The 15,583-nt window shown below is 48.0% G+C and overlaps 1 protein-coding gene across 3 annotated transcripts in view; it reads left to right on the top strand.

Annotated features, from left to right (window-relative positions):
* gad3 (glutamate decarboxylase 3) overlaps positions 1-15,583 on the top strand; it is a 24,946-nt gene that overhangs the window by 1,009 nt on the left and 8,354 nt on the right. Inside the window, exon 2 of one of the 3 annotated variants that reach the window (XM_077536173.1) lies at positions 241-279. The exons of 1 other annotated variant lie outside the window; for it this stretch is intronic. In XM_077536173.1, the coding sequence (XP_077392299.1) occupies positions 258-279 (22 nt within the window). In that variant the 5' untranslated portion in view covers positions 241-257. Of the gene's footprint in view, positions 1-46; positions 280-15,583 lie in introns of those variants that run through there. One more of the 3 variants, XM_077536192.1, reaches the window with a different exon arrangement.

Below are 15,583 nucleotides of genomic sequence, written 5' to 3'. Positions count from 1 at the left end.
GCTAGGATGTGTTGAGCTATTGTTGCTTTCTGCTGCACAGAGGTGACACAACACAGACCCTTCAAGGTGTCGCTGTAGTTAACAGTGTTTGGCAAAGAAAAATAACCACTACCTATTTTAACCACAGGCAAAGTTCTTTGGGAAAAAAAAGTCACTGTGTAACTAACTGCTGTGACTTGTACCTACACATTTTTTACACCTCTCTTTCATTCAAGCTTGTGTTTTCTTTTATTTTGAAAGCTGACATTGGTACTGATATGGATTTCTTACAACTGCCAGGTAAGTGTGATTTGATGGCACTATACCGTTTTTCTTGGCCACTTTGATACAAATTCGCAAAACAGCGCATTTCACAAAGCAATTTATACAAATAGCAAAACATGATGATTCCTCTGCAAAAGGCATTTTCTTTCTCAAAATCGTTAATACAGTGTAAATCTCTCAAAAGTAAATGTTTGCCAGTGCCAGCAGAGTGACAAATATTTGTGACATTGTGTACTGATTAGACAGTCAAATTGCTTAGTCACACTGTCAATATATCAGTGTACTCTGAAGGGATGTTGTGATGTAAACTACAGCTTAAGTTTTGCTTTTCACTATTCATTATAGTAAGTTGCACCTTCGTGCATGTGGAAGATTAATTGCAAGAGATTGTAAGTGTAAGAGTGTCAGATTCACACTTCACGTTTACTGTTTACTTTAACTGCACTGTCATTTGTTGAGAAACCATCTCATTCCGATACCAAAAGGAAACGACAGTACTGCATAGCATAAAAAAAATAAAAAAATAAAAAAATAATTAAAAAAAAAAAAGTAGAGCTGTAAATGTGGGACAATCTCCTTACGGAAAATTGTACATGCAAGGCTTCAGGAATGACAGTGCATCTTCCTAACTTCTTTTGCAACACAAATCGTCATCAACATTACACTTATCTTCACTTGCTTTGAGCTTAGTTCAGAACACTGGTTGATTGTTGGTTAAGTTAACTGTCAAGGAGGGGGTGTGATGGACGGACCCAGAGGCGGAATGAACGGGCAGGGAAAAGTGGAATGACAGCAACTAGCATGACTTTATTGACTGTGGTGGGGAAGGACTGGACGAGACTGAAGTGGAGAAGACTGGGCTGGACGTGTACCCAGATCATGGCGAGGACTTGGCGTTGCGTGATGCAGAGACTTGGCGTGAGGCAGAGACTTGGCGTGAGGCAGAGACTTGGCGTGAGGCAGAGGACTTGGCGTGATGCAGAAGACTTGGCGTGATGCAGAAGACTTGGCGTGATGCAGAAGACTTGGCGTGATGCAGAAGACTTGGCGTGATGCAGAAGACTTGGCGTGATGCAGAAGACTTGGCGTGATGCAGAAGACTTGGCGTGATGCAGAAGACTTGACGTGATGCAGAAGACTTGACGTGATGCAGAAGACTTGGCGTGATGCAGAAGACTTGGCGTGATGCAGAAGACTTGGCGTGATGCAGAAGACTTGGCGTGATGCAGAAGACTTGGCGTGATGCAGAAGACTTGGTGTGATGCGGAAGACTTGGCGTGATGCGGAAGACTTGGCGTGACGTGGAAGACTTGGAAGACTTTGATGACTTGGCGTGGCTGACGGACGACTTGGCGTGGCTGACGTTGAAGACTTGGCGTGGTTGACGTTGAAGACTTGGCGTGGCTGACGTTGAAGACTTGGCGTGGCTGACGTTGAAGACTTGGCGTGGCTGACGTTGAAGGCTTGGCGTGGCTGACTTTGAAGACTTAGTAGACTTGGCGTGGAAGACCTTGACGACTTGGCGTGGCAGACTTTGTAGACTTGGCGTGGAAGACTTTGTAGACTTGGCGTGGAAGACTTTGTAGACTTGGCGTGGAAGACTTTGTAGACTTGGCGTGGAAGACTTTGTAGACTTGGCGTGGAAGACTTTGTAGACTTGGCGTGGAAGACTTTGTAGACTCGGCGTGGAAGACTGTAGACTCGGCGTGGAAGACTTTGTAGACTCGGCGTGGAAGACTTTGTAGACTCGGCGTGGAAGACTTTGTAGACTCGGCGTGGAAGACTTTGTAGACTCGGCGTGGAAGACTTAGTTGACTTGGCGTGGAAGACTTGGTAGACTTTGGCGATAAAGACTGGGTAGACTTGGCCCTAAAGACACCACTGTGACTAAACATGTAGACAAGCACCCTGCAGACATTCCAGCAGCAAACATTCAGCAAACAATGCTCCCACACCCGCGTGAGACAAACACCACTCCCTTATACCAACACTAATGACAATAACCGGACACACCTGGGAGACACAGCAGGGAGGGGGAACCAATCAGCACTACACATCAGGAAGGGAAGACACAAGCAGGTGGACAAGGTTAACATAACGAGACTGGGGAAGAAGACCGGAACACCAACAACCAACACTCACCAAAATAAAACAAAAACCCAAACAAACTGAAACGTGACAGTACCCCCCCACCAAGGGACGGCTCCCAGACGTCCCTAAAACAAAAACAAGCCAAAACGGGGAGGGCGGGGACGGGAAGGGAGCTAAACCCTGCCCCTAATCAGGGTACGAATATGAATTAATTAAGGGCCGAAAAACTGCCTTACAAAATTCCATAAATTCTGGATCGGGGGGCGGCCCAGGAGGCGGCATTATTGCGGGCTCATGGGGCGAAAACAGGGGTGGCGCCGCCAAGGGCCGGTTCCCGCGGTGGGCCCTTCTCTTGCGCCGCCTGGCGCTGGGTCCCGGGTCGGCCGCCATTACCGCGCTGTCCAGGGCGGATTCCAAGACCGGAGACTTTGGCAGGGGCGGAGGTGAGGAAGCTGGGGACTCTGGCTGGGGAAGAGACGCGGAAACTGGGGACTTTGGCTGGGGCAGAGACGAGGAATCTGGGGACTTTGACTGGGGCAGAGACGAGGAAACTGGGGACTTTGGCTGGGGCAGAGACGAGGAAACTGGGGATTTGACCTGGGGCAGAGACGAGAAAACTTGAGACTTGACTTGGGGCAGAGATGAGGAAGCGGGAGAAGGCGGCAACTCTGCCGTGACGAGGGGACCTGAGATGCCAATTGGCCGCGACGAGGGGACCTGAGACGCCAGGGGCTTAGGCTGCACAGGCGCTGCGGCCCGGGGCTGCGGAGGCAGCGGCGCAGGCGTTGCGGTCAAGGGCTGCGGCGGCAGCGGCGCAGGCGAAGCGGCCAGGGACTGCGGCGGCAACGGCGCAGGCGAAGCGGCCAGGGACTGCGGCGGCAGCGGCGCAGGCGAAGCGGCCAGGGGCTGCGGCGGCAGCGGCGCAGGCGAAGCGGACAGGGGCTGCGGCGGCAGCGGCGCAGGCGAAGCGGCCAGGGGCTGCGGCGGCAGCGGCGCAGGCGAAGCGGCCAGGGGCTGCGGCGGCAGCGGCGCAGGCGAAGCGGCCAGGGGCTGCGGCGGCAGCGGCGCAGGCGAAGCGGCCAGGGGCTGCGGCGGCAGCGGCGCAGGCGAAGCGGCCAGGGGCTGCGGCGGCAGCGGCGCAGGCGAAGCGGCCAGGGGCTGCGGCGGCAGCGGCGCAGGCGAAGCGGCCAGGGGCTGCTGAGGCAGCGGCCCAGGCGTTGCGGCCATGGGCTGCGGCGGCAGCGGCACAGGCGTTGCATCCGGGACCGGCAGCGACGAAGTGGCCAGGGGCTGAAGCGGCAGCAGCGGCACAGGCAAAGAGGCCAGGGGCTGAAGCGGCACAGGCGTGGCATTCTTGGGCTGCCGAGGTGCCAGGACGAGGGCCTGGAGCCGGCGGGGCGCCGGAACGGGGTCCTGAGGCCGGCAGGGCGCCGGAACGGGGTCCTGAGGCCGGCGTGGAGCCGGAACGGGGTCCTGAGGCCGGCGCGGAGCCGGAACGGGGTCCTGAGGCCGGCGCGGAGCCGGAACGGGGTCCTGAGGCCGGCGCAGAGCCGGAACGGGGTCCTGAGGCCGGCGCGGAGCCGGAACGGGGTCCTGAGGCCGGCGCGGAGCCGGAACGGGGTCCTGAGGCCGGCGCGGAGCCGGAACGGGGTCCTGAGGCCGGCGCGGAGCCGGAACGAGGTCCTGAGTCCGGCGGGGAGCCGGAACGAGGTCCTGAGTCCGGCGGGGAGCCGGAACGAGGTCCTGAGTCCGGCGGGGAGCCGGAACGAGGTCCTGAGTCCGGCGGGGAGCCGGAACGAGGTCCTGAGTCCGGCGGGGAGCCGGAACGGGGACGAGAGGCCGGCGCGGAGCCGGAACGGGGGACGAGAGGCCGGCGCGGAACGGGGTCCTGAGGCCAACGGGGACTTGGAACCTCCGCTGGGTCCGGGTTGGTGGGAGCATTCTGTCAAGGAGGGGGTGTGATGGGCGGACCCAGAGGCGGAATGAACGGGCAGGGAAAAGTGGAATGACAGCAACTAGCATGACTTTATTGACTGTGGTGGGGAAGGACTGGACGAGACTGAAGTGGAGAAGACTGGGCTGGACGTGTACCCAGATCATGGCGAGGACTTGGCGTTGCGTGATGCAGAGACTTGGCGTGAGGCAGAGACTTGGCGTGAGGCAGAGACTTGGCGTGAGGCAGAGACTTGGCGTGAGGCAGAGACTTGGCGTGAGGCAGAGACTTGGCGTGATGCAGAAGACTTGGCGTGATGCAGAAGACTTGGCGTGATGCAGAAGACTTGGCGTGATGCAGAAGACTTGGCGTGATGCAGAAGACTTGGCGTGATGCAGAAGACTTGACGTGATGCAGAAGACTTGACGTGATGCAGAAGACTTGGCGTGATGCAGAAGACTTGGCTTGATGCAGAAGACTTGGTGTGATGCGGAAGACTTGGCGTGACGCGGAAGACTTGGCGTGACGTGGAAGACTTGGAAGACTTTGATGACTTGGCGTGGCTGACGGACGACTTGGCGTGGCTGACGTTGAAGACTTGGCGTGGCTGACGTTGAAGACTTGGCGTGGCTGACGTTGAAGACTTGGCGTGGCTGACGTTGAAGACTTGGCGTGGCTGACGTTGAAGGCTTGGCGTGGCTGACTTTGAAGACTTAGTAGACTTGGCGTGGAAGACCTTGACGACTTGGTGTGGAAGACTTTGTAGACTTGGCGTGGAAGACTTTGTAGACTTGGCGTGGAAGACTTTGTAGACTTGGCGTGGAAGACTTTGTAGACTTGGCGTGGAAGACTTTGTAGACTTGGCGTGGAAGACTTTGTAGACTTGGCGTGGAAGACTTTGTAGACTTGGCGTGGAAGACTTTGTAGACTTGGCGTGGAAGACTTTGTAGACTTGGCGTGGAAGACTTTGTAGACTTGGCGTGGAAGACTTTGTAGACTTGGCGTGGAAGACTTTGTAGACTCGGCGTGGAAGACTTTGTAGACTCGGCGTGGAAGACTTAGTTGACTTGGCGTGGAAGACTTGGTAGACTTTGGCGATAAAGACTGGGTAGACTTGGCCCTAAAGTAGTGATGTGCCTCTCGGGTCGAATCCCTGAAGCGTGTGCCGAGTCATGCAGATGAGTGGTTCATGAACGGCGTGTCAATGCGTGTGTTGATGACGTACGTGGTGACGTTTGAAGCCCCACGAAGCAGGTGTACCACGTGACTGATTCAGGAAATGATTCGCTAGGTTTGAGTGTAGTTCGAAATAAAAGCGGCAAAGAAACGCTATGGATTCCCCTTCACTTTTTGTGTTTTCGGGTCCCTTATTGCGCTACTTTTTTTGCTTTTGGCATTCGATTTGACGAGCTTCTTTTTGCGATGGAACCAGCAAGAAAGAGATTTTCCCTTGGTTAGGAGCACTTTGAACAGATCTCACCTCAGAAGGTAATGCACTGTAATTACGGTACTATTTTAACAGATTCCAATAATAAAATAAAATAAAATGTGACAACACATAAAATTCACATTTTTCTGTTAACAGTTGAAAGTCCCCTTCAGTCCTGGAATCACAGAAATATACGCGTCCAATTCTATACAATTCTATACAATTCTATGCTATCTCATATCGATGCACCCCTGCTTCATTAGTACCATGTGAAAGAGTTTTTTTCCAAAGCAGGTGAAATTGTCTGCAAAAAAAAGAAACCGCCTGAGTCCAAAAACTTCGGAAAAAATAGTTTTTAAATAAAAATGAATAAGCACTTTATTTTACCTCCTTATTTCACATTTTCACTTGTGCATAAGCACAAACATAGACAAAGTAACACAGAACAATTCATGTTAAAACACTCTTCAAATATATATTCTTTTGTATTTAGAGCATGATTTACACCCCACCATTTTATTGCATGCACCAAGCATGTTATACATTTTTCTGTCCACATGATGGCGTAGTCGAGGAAATGAATCATCTTGAAGCCCCTACGTGTGTGTGAAGCATTTCACTGCAGGGCTTCACTGCTTTACGGGGCTTCATTTTGCCATCACTACCCTAAAGACACCACTGTGACTAAACATGTAGACAAGCACCCTGCAGACATTCCAGCAGCAAACATTCAGCAAACAATGCTCCCACACCCGCGTGAGACAAACACCACTCCCTTATACCAACACTAATGACAATAACCGGACACACCTGGGAGACACAGCAGGGAGGGGGAACCAATCAGCACTACACATCAGGAAGGGAAGACACAAGCAGGTGGACAAGGTTAACATAACGAGACTGGGGAAGAAGACCGGAACACCAACAACCAACACTCACCAAAATAAAACAAAAACCCAAACAAACTGAAACGTGACATTAACGCTTCACCACATTTGCCTTCGTTAGAGTCTAGATTCACCATGGCAAATAAAGTGTAATATGGTTTTGCCAGGCGGCACGGTAGTCGAGTGGTTAGCACGTCCGCTTCCCAGTTCTGAGGTCTCCGGTTCGAGTCCAGGCTCGGACCTTCCTGGGTGGAGTTTGCATGTTCTCCCCGTGCCCGCGTGGGTCTTCTCCGGGTACTCCGGTCTCCTCCCACATTCCAAAGACATGCATGGCAGGTTAATTGGGCGCCCCGAATTGTCCCTAGGTACGCGTGTGAGTGTGGATGGTTGTTCGTCTCTGTGTGCCCTGCGATTGGTTGGCAACCAGTCCAGGGTGTCCCCCGCCTACTGCCCAGAGCCAGCTGAGATAGGCGCCAGCAGCCCCCGCGACCCTTGTGAGGAATAAGCGGTCAAGAAAATGGATGGATGGATGGTTTTGCCAAGGCAGATACCGATACTGATTATTAGAAGTCAACGAGACTGGTAACCGATATTTCTTTTTTTTTTTTTTTTTTTTTTTTTTTTTTTTTTTTTTTTTTTTTTTTTGAATGTTCATTCGGTAGTCTTACCGATTCAACGTCTTGTCATCATTGCTCTTTTCCTTTTTTTTTTTTTTTTTTTTTTTTTTTTTTTTTTTTTTTTTTTGTGTGTGTGTATGTGTGCGTGCGTTTGCGTGCGTGCGTTTGCGTGCGTGCGTGCGTTTGCGTGTGTGCGTTTGCGTGCGTTTGCGTGCGTGCGTGCAAATACGTATAAATTTATACTCATTCATTCACCTAAAACCTTATAAATATCCCATTACCCTTCGCCTTAACCAGGTACTTCAGAATCTTGCCAGAGTCGTGAGATTTAAATGGTCAGGAGACCAGAGAAAAGGTCAGAAAAAAAAGAAATAAAGAGAAAAGAAAGGTAAATCAAAGTGACATCCAGCACCGACCAAACACTTCCTGCCTTCCCCATGATTACAAAATCAAAGTCTTACGCCAACCCCGGAAGCCTCTAAATTCCAGCAAATTTAGCGAGATCTCAAGAGCCCAGAGGAAAAACTAAAGAGAGGAAGGAGGGAAGGATCGATAAGGCAGAGTGAGATCAATAGAAGCCAGTACATCCAATCCATCAAAGTGAAGTCCAGCACCAACAAGACCCCTCCTGCGTGGTTACAAAACCGGAGTCTTATGCCAACCCCAGAAACCTCATACTTCTAATAAATTAAGATCTCAAGTGACCAGAGGAAAAACTAAAGAGAGGAAGGAGGGAAGGATAGATAAAGAAAAGTGAGAACCACAGACACCAGCACCAACTGATTCAAGGGGCTGTGGGAGGGAGAGGGTACTTCTGTTGAGTTTCAGTAGATGCTGGTGCGACGGATCTGGCATGCATAAGGACCACCACCAAAGAGAGAAGCCGTCAACCGCGGTCCAGCAAAGCGAGCACCCCCCCCCCTCCCCACCCCCCCCGGAATCCCCAGGCCGCGGCAGCACCAAGGCCACCCCCAAGCCACCCGAGCGGACACCGGTCAGCGAGCCGACCCAGATACCCGGAACACCCCCGCCCCAGCCCCGGCCCACACCCCCGAGCCCAAGGCCGCAGAACGAGGCCCAGCGGGCCCCCACAGCGCCCCACCGGTCCCCAGCCCCCATCCCCCCACGACCCCCCCGCACCCCACCCAAACCCGCCATCCACCACGACCCAGGCCCCACCACCCCCGACCCCCAAACCCCCGAACACACCCCGACCCCCAGCACCCAACCCCCCACCCACCCATACCTCCACCCCCCCCCCAAACAAGCCGCCCCCCCCCGACGGCCGCCACCCCCCCCCCCGCGAACCCGGCCCCCCGCGAGAACCCCCCACCCCCCCCCGGAAACCGGCACCGGGCAGCAGCGCAGAGAGGGAAGATGTGCCCACCCCACCTCCAGCCGCGCGAGATTTGCACCGCGGCGGGAGGGGGGAAGCAGAGGAGGAAGCACCAGGGGAGAAGGCGGGACACCAGAACACCGAGCCCGGTGGGGAGAGGCCCCGGTCGTCACGCCAGAGTACAAGTGACACCTAACCCTGTTACTGAGTCCGCCAGCTCGCCGACTGGCGAGCTCTACCCTTACACCGTGAATGTGGCCCCACCCAGTGTATATACAAGTGTGTGCGTGTGGTGCATTAAAATTGGGAGCAGGTGAGTCGGAGCAGAGGGAAAAAATTTCCCCTACTCCGACACACCCGTATCCCCCCCCAAAAAATGAATATGTATATGTGTGGTGCATTAAAAAAGGGAATGGAGGGACAAAGTGGTGGGGCAGGGACACAAATGGGGGGGACCACAGCGCTGCCAGGCACTGCAGTCCATCCCCTCTGATGGCTCCCCGCCCCAACTCACCCCTCCCCTTGGACGTGAGGTGCATTAAAATTGGAGGGGAGTTGAAGGGTGAAGACGGTGTTTCCACCCTTCCCCACCCCACCAAGAAATGTGTTGTGTGCCCTATGTGTATATTTACAAAGTGTATAGTGCAAGCTAGTGAAGTGAGTAAGAGGAGCGACCAGCGGGGCCTCACCCAACCCGGCGGGTGTAGGTGGCACGCCCGCCCCCCAGCACCCCCACCCCCCGCCGCCCCCCACCTCATCCACCCGGCACCACAATGGGCGGACAGCCAGCGCAGCAGGGCTACCGGACAGCCCACCAGCCACCGGGGCCCGCCCGGGGCACCAGGAGTTATACCGGAGCGGGGCAGGCCCCAAACCCTCGCCCGGCCCCCGGAGCCCGACGCCCGGGCCGGGGAGGGAGCCCCAGGCCCAGGGAGAGGGAGGGGGAGGGGCCGCAGGGCAGACAGGGAAGGGGGGGGGGGGGGCGGGGGAAGCGGGGAGAAGACGACAAGAAGGCGAAAGGGCGGCTGCAGGGCAGGAGGCGGGGGGGGAGAGGAGGAGGGAGGGCGACAAGGGAAAAGGGACCGGGAGGCAGAGGAGGATGGGCGGGAGGAGGCGAGGAGGGAGAGGCGACGGGGGGGAGGAAGGGGGAGGGGAGAGGGAACCACGGGGCACACCGGAGGCCCACCCACCCCGAACCGCGCCGCCGGGCACGGAGCAGCGGACCGCGCCGGGACGGCACCGCCCCGGGCACCAGGGGAAGCACCCCAACACCGCACCCCACAGGGGGCCCAGGGAGCGGCCAAGACGCAACCGCCACCGAGCAGACAACGGGGGGGGGGGGGGGGGGGGGGCAGAACCACCCCCGCCCGACCACAGGGGACGGCGTCAAGAAAATTGACTAATTAGCATGCAGTAACACCAAGTGTTGATGCTTAGTGCCCACTAGAAATAGATCTTAAGGAGTTATTGAGTATAGTGTCGTATAGTGTGGTATGCTCGAGCCCACTAGCAGCAACTAGGTTCCTGACTATATAAAAATAAAAACAATCAGATACAAAATACCAAATACAGGAGCAGCGAAAACAGAAGTTGTAACGATGTGGTGGCTCTCGTTAACAGGCAGAATCTTGGCAGGATTAAGTTGCCAAATTGAGATTAAAATATTCTATGTACATAGACCATATTTGTTTAAATCTTGATACTTGATTTTTATTTAAGGCAGAGATTTTTTCCATTGAGATATAATTTATTAGTAAGTTTAACCAGTGGTCGATATTTAGAGATTGTTTATTTTTCCAATTGACAAGGATTATTTTTTTAGCAATAGTAAGGGCTATAAATATAGATTGAGATTGTTTACATGGTCGCTCAGTTATTGTTAAGTCACCTAGTAAACACAGTCTTGGAGATAAAGGAAGCCTACAGTTTAATATATCAGCGAGCTTTTCCAAGATTTTAGTCCAGAAATGCAGCACTGGAGTACATGACCATAAAGCATGAAGATAAGTATCGGCAGTGTTTTGTGAGCACTGGAGACAAATGTCGGAGTCAGAGAGTCCCATTTTTTTCATCATATATTGTGTAATATATGTTCTATGAAGTATCTTATATTGGATAAGTTGCAAATTTGTCTGTTTGGTCATTTTAAATACATTTTCACAGATTTGGGTCCAAAAGTCTGGTTCCGGAACTATAGACAAGTCTTTTTCCCATTTTAAAGTCGGTAAATACGTTTTATTTGTGTATAAAAATAACTTATATATTTTTGATATTTTCTTTATTGTTGTTGGAGAAAGCTTTATAATATCTTTAGCTAAGACAGGCAGTTGGAGCGTATCTTGAAGTGTTGGGATTTGTTTCTTAACCATATTTTTAACTTGCAGATAATGTAAGAAATTTCCCTTTTTTATTTCATATTTCTGGACCAAGTTTGTATATGATATAAACTTATTATCTGAGAAAAGATGATGAAGGTGTGTAATTCCTTTCTGCTCCCATAGGCTTAAATGGAACGACTGATTATTAAGTTGAAAGTCGGGGTTATGCCAAATGGGAGAGAGCCCACAGGGCGCCAATTGGGAGTTTGTAATTTCTAATGCCTTCCACCAGGCAGTCAGGGTGGCGGCTATCATTGGGTTTTTAAAACAATTATGTCGTCTTATTGATTTTGTAATAAAGAGTAAATCTGACAGTCTAAGATTATTACAATCCTTCTGCTCCAATTCCAACCAACAGTTAGTATCTCTGTTGGGTTGTGTCCATAGCACAAGATATTGTAGTTGATTAGCTAGATAATAGTACATAAAGTTTGGTGCCTCTAAACCTCCTTTAGATTTACTTTCCTGAAGAGTAGATAGACTAATTTTGGCTTTTTTTTTATTCCAATAGAATTTTATGATAGCAGAGTCCAGCGATTGGAACCAGTTAGACGTAGGTTTAAATGGAATCATTGAAAATAAATAATTAATCTTTGGTAAAACTTTCATTTTTATAGTAGCTATCCGTCCTATTAAAGAGATCGGAAGATTATTCCAGCGTTCCAGGTCACTACGGATACTATCCAATAATGGTGAAAAATTTAAAGAAGTTAATTCAGTTAACTTAGGTGAAATTTTAACACCTAAGTATTTTAAATTACCTGTAGGAAAGGAGTAGTGTGGATCCTGACTTGTAGGATTCCATGAATTTTCTGTAATAGGTAATAATGTTGATTTTGTCCAGTTAATAGAGTAATCTGATAAGTGAGAGAATTTAGTTATTAATTTAAATGCTTCCCCTAGCGAAATAGCAGGTTCTTCTAAATAGAGTAATATATCATCGGCATATAGATTAATTTTATGTTCTATTGTCCCGGAGTGGATTCCTTGGATCCGTCTATCCTGACGTATAGCTAATGCAAGCGGCTCAATAAATATAGCAAATAATAAAGGAGAAATTGGGCACCCTTGTCTTGTTCCCCTTTGTAAAGTAAAACTCTGTGATGTAATCCCATTAGTAGTAACTGTAGCTTTAGGAGAATCATATAATATTGAGACCCATTGAATGAATGACTCCCCGAAGCCGAATTTATTTAAGACAGCAAAGAGGAAGGACCAGTTAACTTTATCGAATGCTTTTTCTGCATCCAGCGAAATAACAACTGCCTTTTTATCATGCCGCTGTGACATACTAATCAAGTTAAAGAGTCTCCTAATATTATTAGTAGAATGACGACCTTTAATAAAACCTGTTTGATCACTATGAATAATTGTCGAGATTACCGTCTCTAATCGAGATGCCAAGGCCTTAGCGATAATTTTAATATCGGTATTAATTAGTGATATCGGTCGGTAACTTGACGGGAGGGTAGGGTCTTTTTCTGGCTTTAATAAAAGTTTAATTGCTGCTATATTCATATCTTGACGTATATCACCTTTACTTTTAATTTCAGTTACTACTCTTAGAAATAATGGAGCAAACATTAACCAGAAATGTTTAAAAAATATAGCCGGAAAGCCGTCTGGACCAGGTGCTCTGCCATTAGGCATACTGTCTAAAGCACGATACAACTCATCTATAGTAAGCGGGGTATCGAGAATATCTTTATGTTCAATAGATAACTGAGGTATATTTAAGCTGTTTAGGAATTCCTCAATATATTCAGGGTTAGGTCTATTAATTTCTGTGTATAGATTTCGATAATAGTTATAAAAAATATGGTTAATTTCTTCTGGTGATTGTGTGCATTCACCATTTATATCTTTAATAGCCGTTATAAGAGATTTTTCCCGATTCCGTTGAAGTTGATTTGCCAGGAATTTACCTGATTTATTATTATGTTCAAAATTATTATATCTCAACTGTTGTATTATAAACTCTGTCTTTTTAGATAACATGTTATCTAACTGTATTTTTATATTCTGTAGTTCTATCCATATTTGATTATTTGGGTTTAATACATATTCATCCGTTAGTTGTTTAATTTTATCTTCCAGGTATTTTTCTAATTTTTGATCCTGTTTCTTTTTATAAGTTGAATATGATATAATTTTCCCTCTAATTACCGCTTTCCCTGCTTCCCAGAGAAGAGATGGAGATATATTTGGAGAGTCATTTATTTCCAAAAAATCTGCCCACTCCCTTCTAATAATTTTATCAAACTCTACGTCTTTCAGTAATGAGATGTTAAAACGCCATATCGGGGGAGGTTTAAAGGTAGAGTCAATTTGTAGAGTGAGGGAGACTGGTGCATGATCACTTATAATTATAGAATGTATTTTTATAGCAGTTTTATCAACAATAGAATTATTTGTAAGGAAAAAATCAATTCTTGAGAATGATCGGTGCACAGCAGAGAAGAAAGTAAATTCCTTCTTAGTTGGGTTTTGAAGTCTCCAGCCATCGCTGAGGCCAAAATCCTCCATATACTCATCTATTACTTTAGCGGATCGTAATCGCCTTGTATATATCGTATTATTAGAACGATCTATTAACGGGTTCAAGACCGTGTTAAAATCACCTCCAATAATAATAGTAGAATTTGTTGCTAAATCGAGTAACCGAGAGAAAAATTCATGGAAAAAATCAGGGTCATCATTATTTGGGGCATATAAATTACCAATTGTATATACTTTATTAAATATAGTTACCTGGATAATAATATATCGGCCCTCTAAATCTGTTACTATATTATTTAGAGTAAAGAATAAATTCTTATGTATAAGTATAGAGACACCTCTTTGTCTACTATTATAGGAGGCAGAGTAAACTTGACTAAAATTTTTATCTATAAATAATTTTTCTTCTGATTTTTGTAAGTGGGTTTCTTGTAGGAGACAAATATCTGCCTTAAATTTTGAGAGATGGTCTAAAATTTTTATTCTTTTTGCCTGGGAGCGAGCGCCACACACATTCCAGGAGACCAGAGCTAATTTCTGCATACAAGCAATATAGACTCAGTCTTATGTATACATCTATATAAGCTGCTTATTAATATTAACATATTGTAGGATAGCAAAAGAGTAATTAGGCAATTTATATAATTTATATAAAGAGAGAGATAGCAAGTAGATAAGTATAATAGTGAAGAAACGTGGGGGGAAGTGAGTGTGAAGGAAATCTGTGGGGGATTCAACATAACAATACACCAGTAAATGGTGACCTAAGCGAGATTATTATTATTATTATTAATTTATTTTTTTAAGAATATATTTCTATATTATTATTATTATTATTATTATTACTTTATAGCCTATGCATAATATAAATTCATATTCTATTTCGTAACCCATTATCCATACATATACATACATATACATATACATATATATACATATATACACATATACATACACATACATATACATATACCTACGTCAAATAATCACACAATGCTCGGCTCTACCAATTGTCAGTTAGAACAGCCAAGGGGTCGAGGTTGGGTTTCGGAATAGCTGGCCGTCGATATATAATTTATCAACGACCATCGAAGTCCGTTTACCCTCCTGTCTATTTTGTTTCATGATAGGAAACAGTACTTTTCGCCGCTCGTTTATCTCTCTTGGGAATTGATCATTCATCCCGAAAGATGTCCCTTTGAGCTCCCGTCCTTTACTTTTTACCAATTCTTTATGTTTAAAATGTTCGAACTTAGCAATAATAGGACGGGGCTTATTGCCCTTACGAGCTCCGAGCCGGTGTACACGGTGAAAAGAGATATTATTTACCGTCTCCTGTGGGATCTTTAGCGATGATGTCATGAATTTTTTTATCTCACCCTCTGGATTATCTGGAGAATTTTCGGATATACCTGAGAATATTAGATTTTCCCGCATACTACGGGATTGAACATCTAAGACCGTTTCCTTTAGCATTTTATTTTCCTTTTTAATCGTCTCCAACTCGGCTGTGACAGCGACGAGAGAGGAGCGTAGCTCGGAGTTATCGCATTGGAGATCGCTTACCTGTTGGCTAACGAATTCCAAACTTGCCTTTAATTCTTTGACGTCCTCGCGGATAAGACAGAGGACGTCAAGTTTTTTATTTATGGAATCCAGCATACTCACCGATACGTCGGCGGTTGCTAAATCGTCCGTGTCTGTTGACGAGTCATTTTTCCTTTTTTTTTTCGAAGGATTATCCCGACTGGCCGCCGGCTCATCCATCGCGCAGCTATAAAAATGATCGTCAATAAAACGTTCGAGGTCGTCCACACTGGATAATATTTCCGATCTTTCTTAGAAAAGAAAAAAATCGAATTTATCTAATCATTAAATTCGGGTTTAATTAGAAATATAAAGCTAATTCTATTTTAGCAGCAGAGCGCCGCCATGTTAGATTTTCCCAGTCTCGCTACCGGTCACGCGATAGTCACAGCATCTCGCGACCATACCTCCTCCCACATTCCAAAGACATGCATGGCAGGTTAATTGGGCGCCCCGAATTGTCCCTAGGTACGCGTGTGAGTGTGGATGGTTGTTCGTCTCTGTGTGCCCTGCGATTGGTTGGCAACCAGTCCAGGGTGTCCCCCGCCTACTGCCCAGAGCC

Source organism: Festucalex cinctus, chromosome 1 (assembly GCF_051991245.1).
Source record: "Festucalex cinctus isolate MCC-2025b chromosome 1, RoL_Fcin_1.0, whole genome shotgun sequence".
Lineage (NCBI taxonomy): Eukaryota > Metazoa > Chordata > Actinopteri > Syngnathiformes > Syngnathidae > Festucalex > Festucalex cinctus.
The sequence above is the reverse complement of the archived record's forward strand: the minus strand, read 5'-3'. Positions and strand labels throughout refer to the sequence as shown.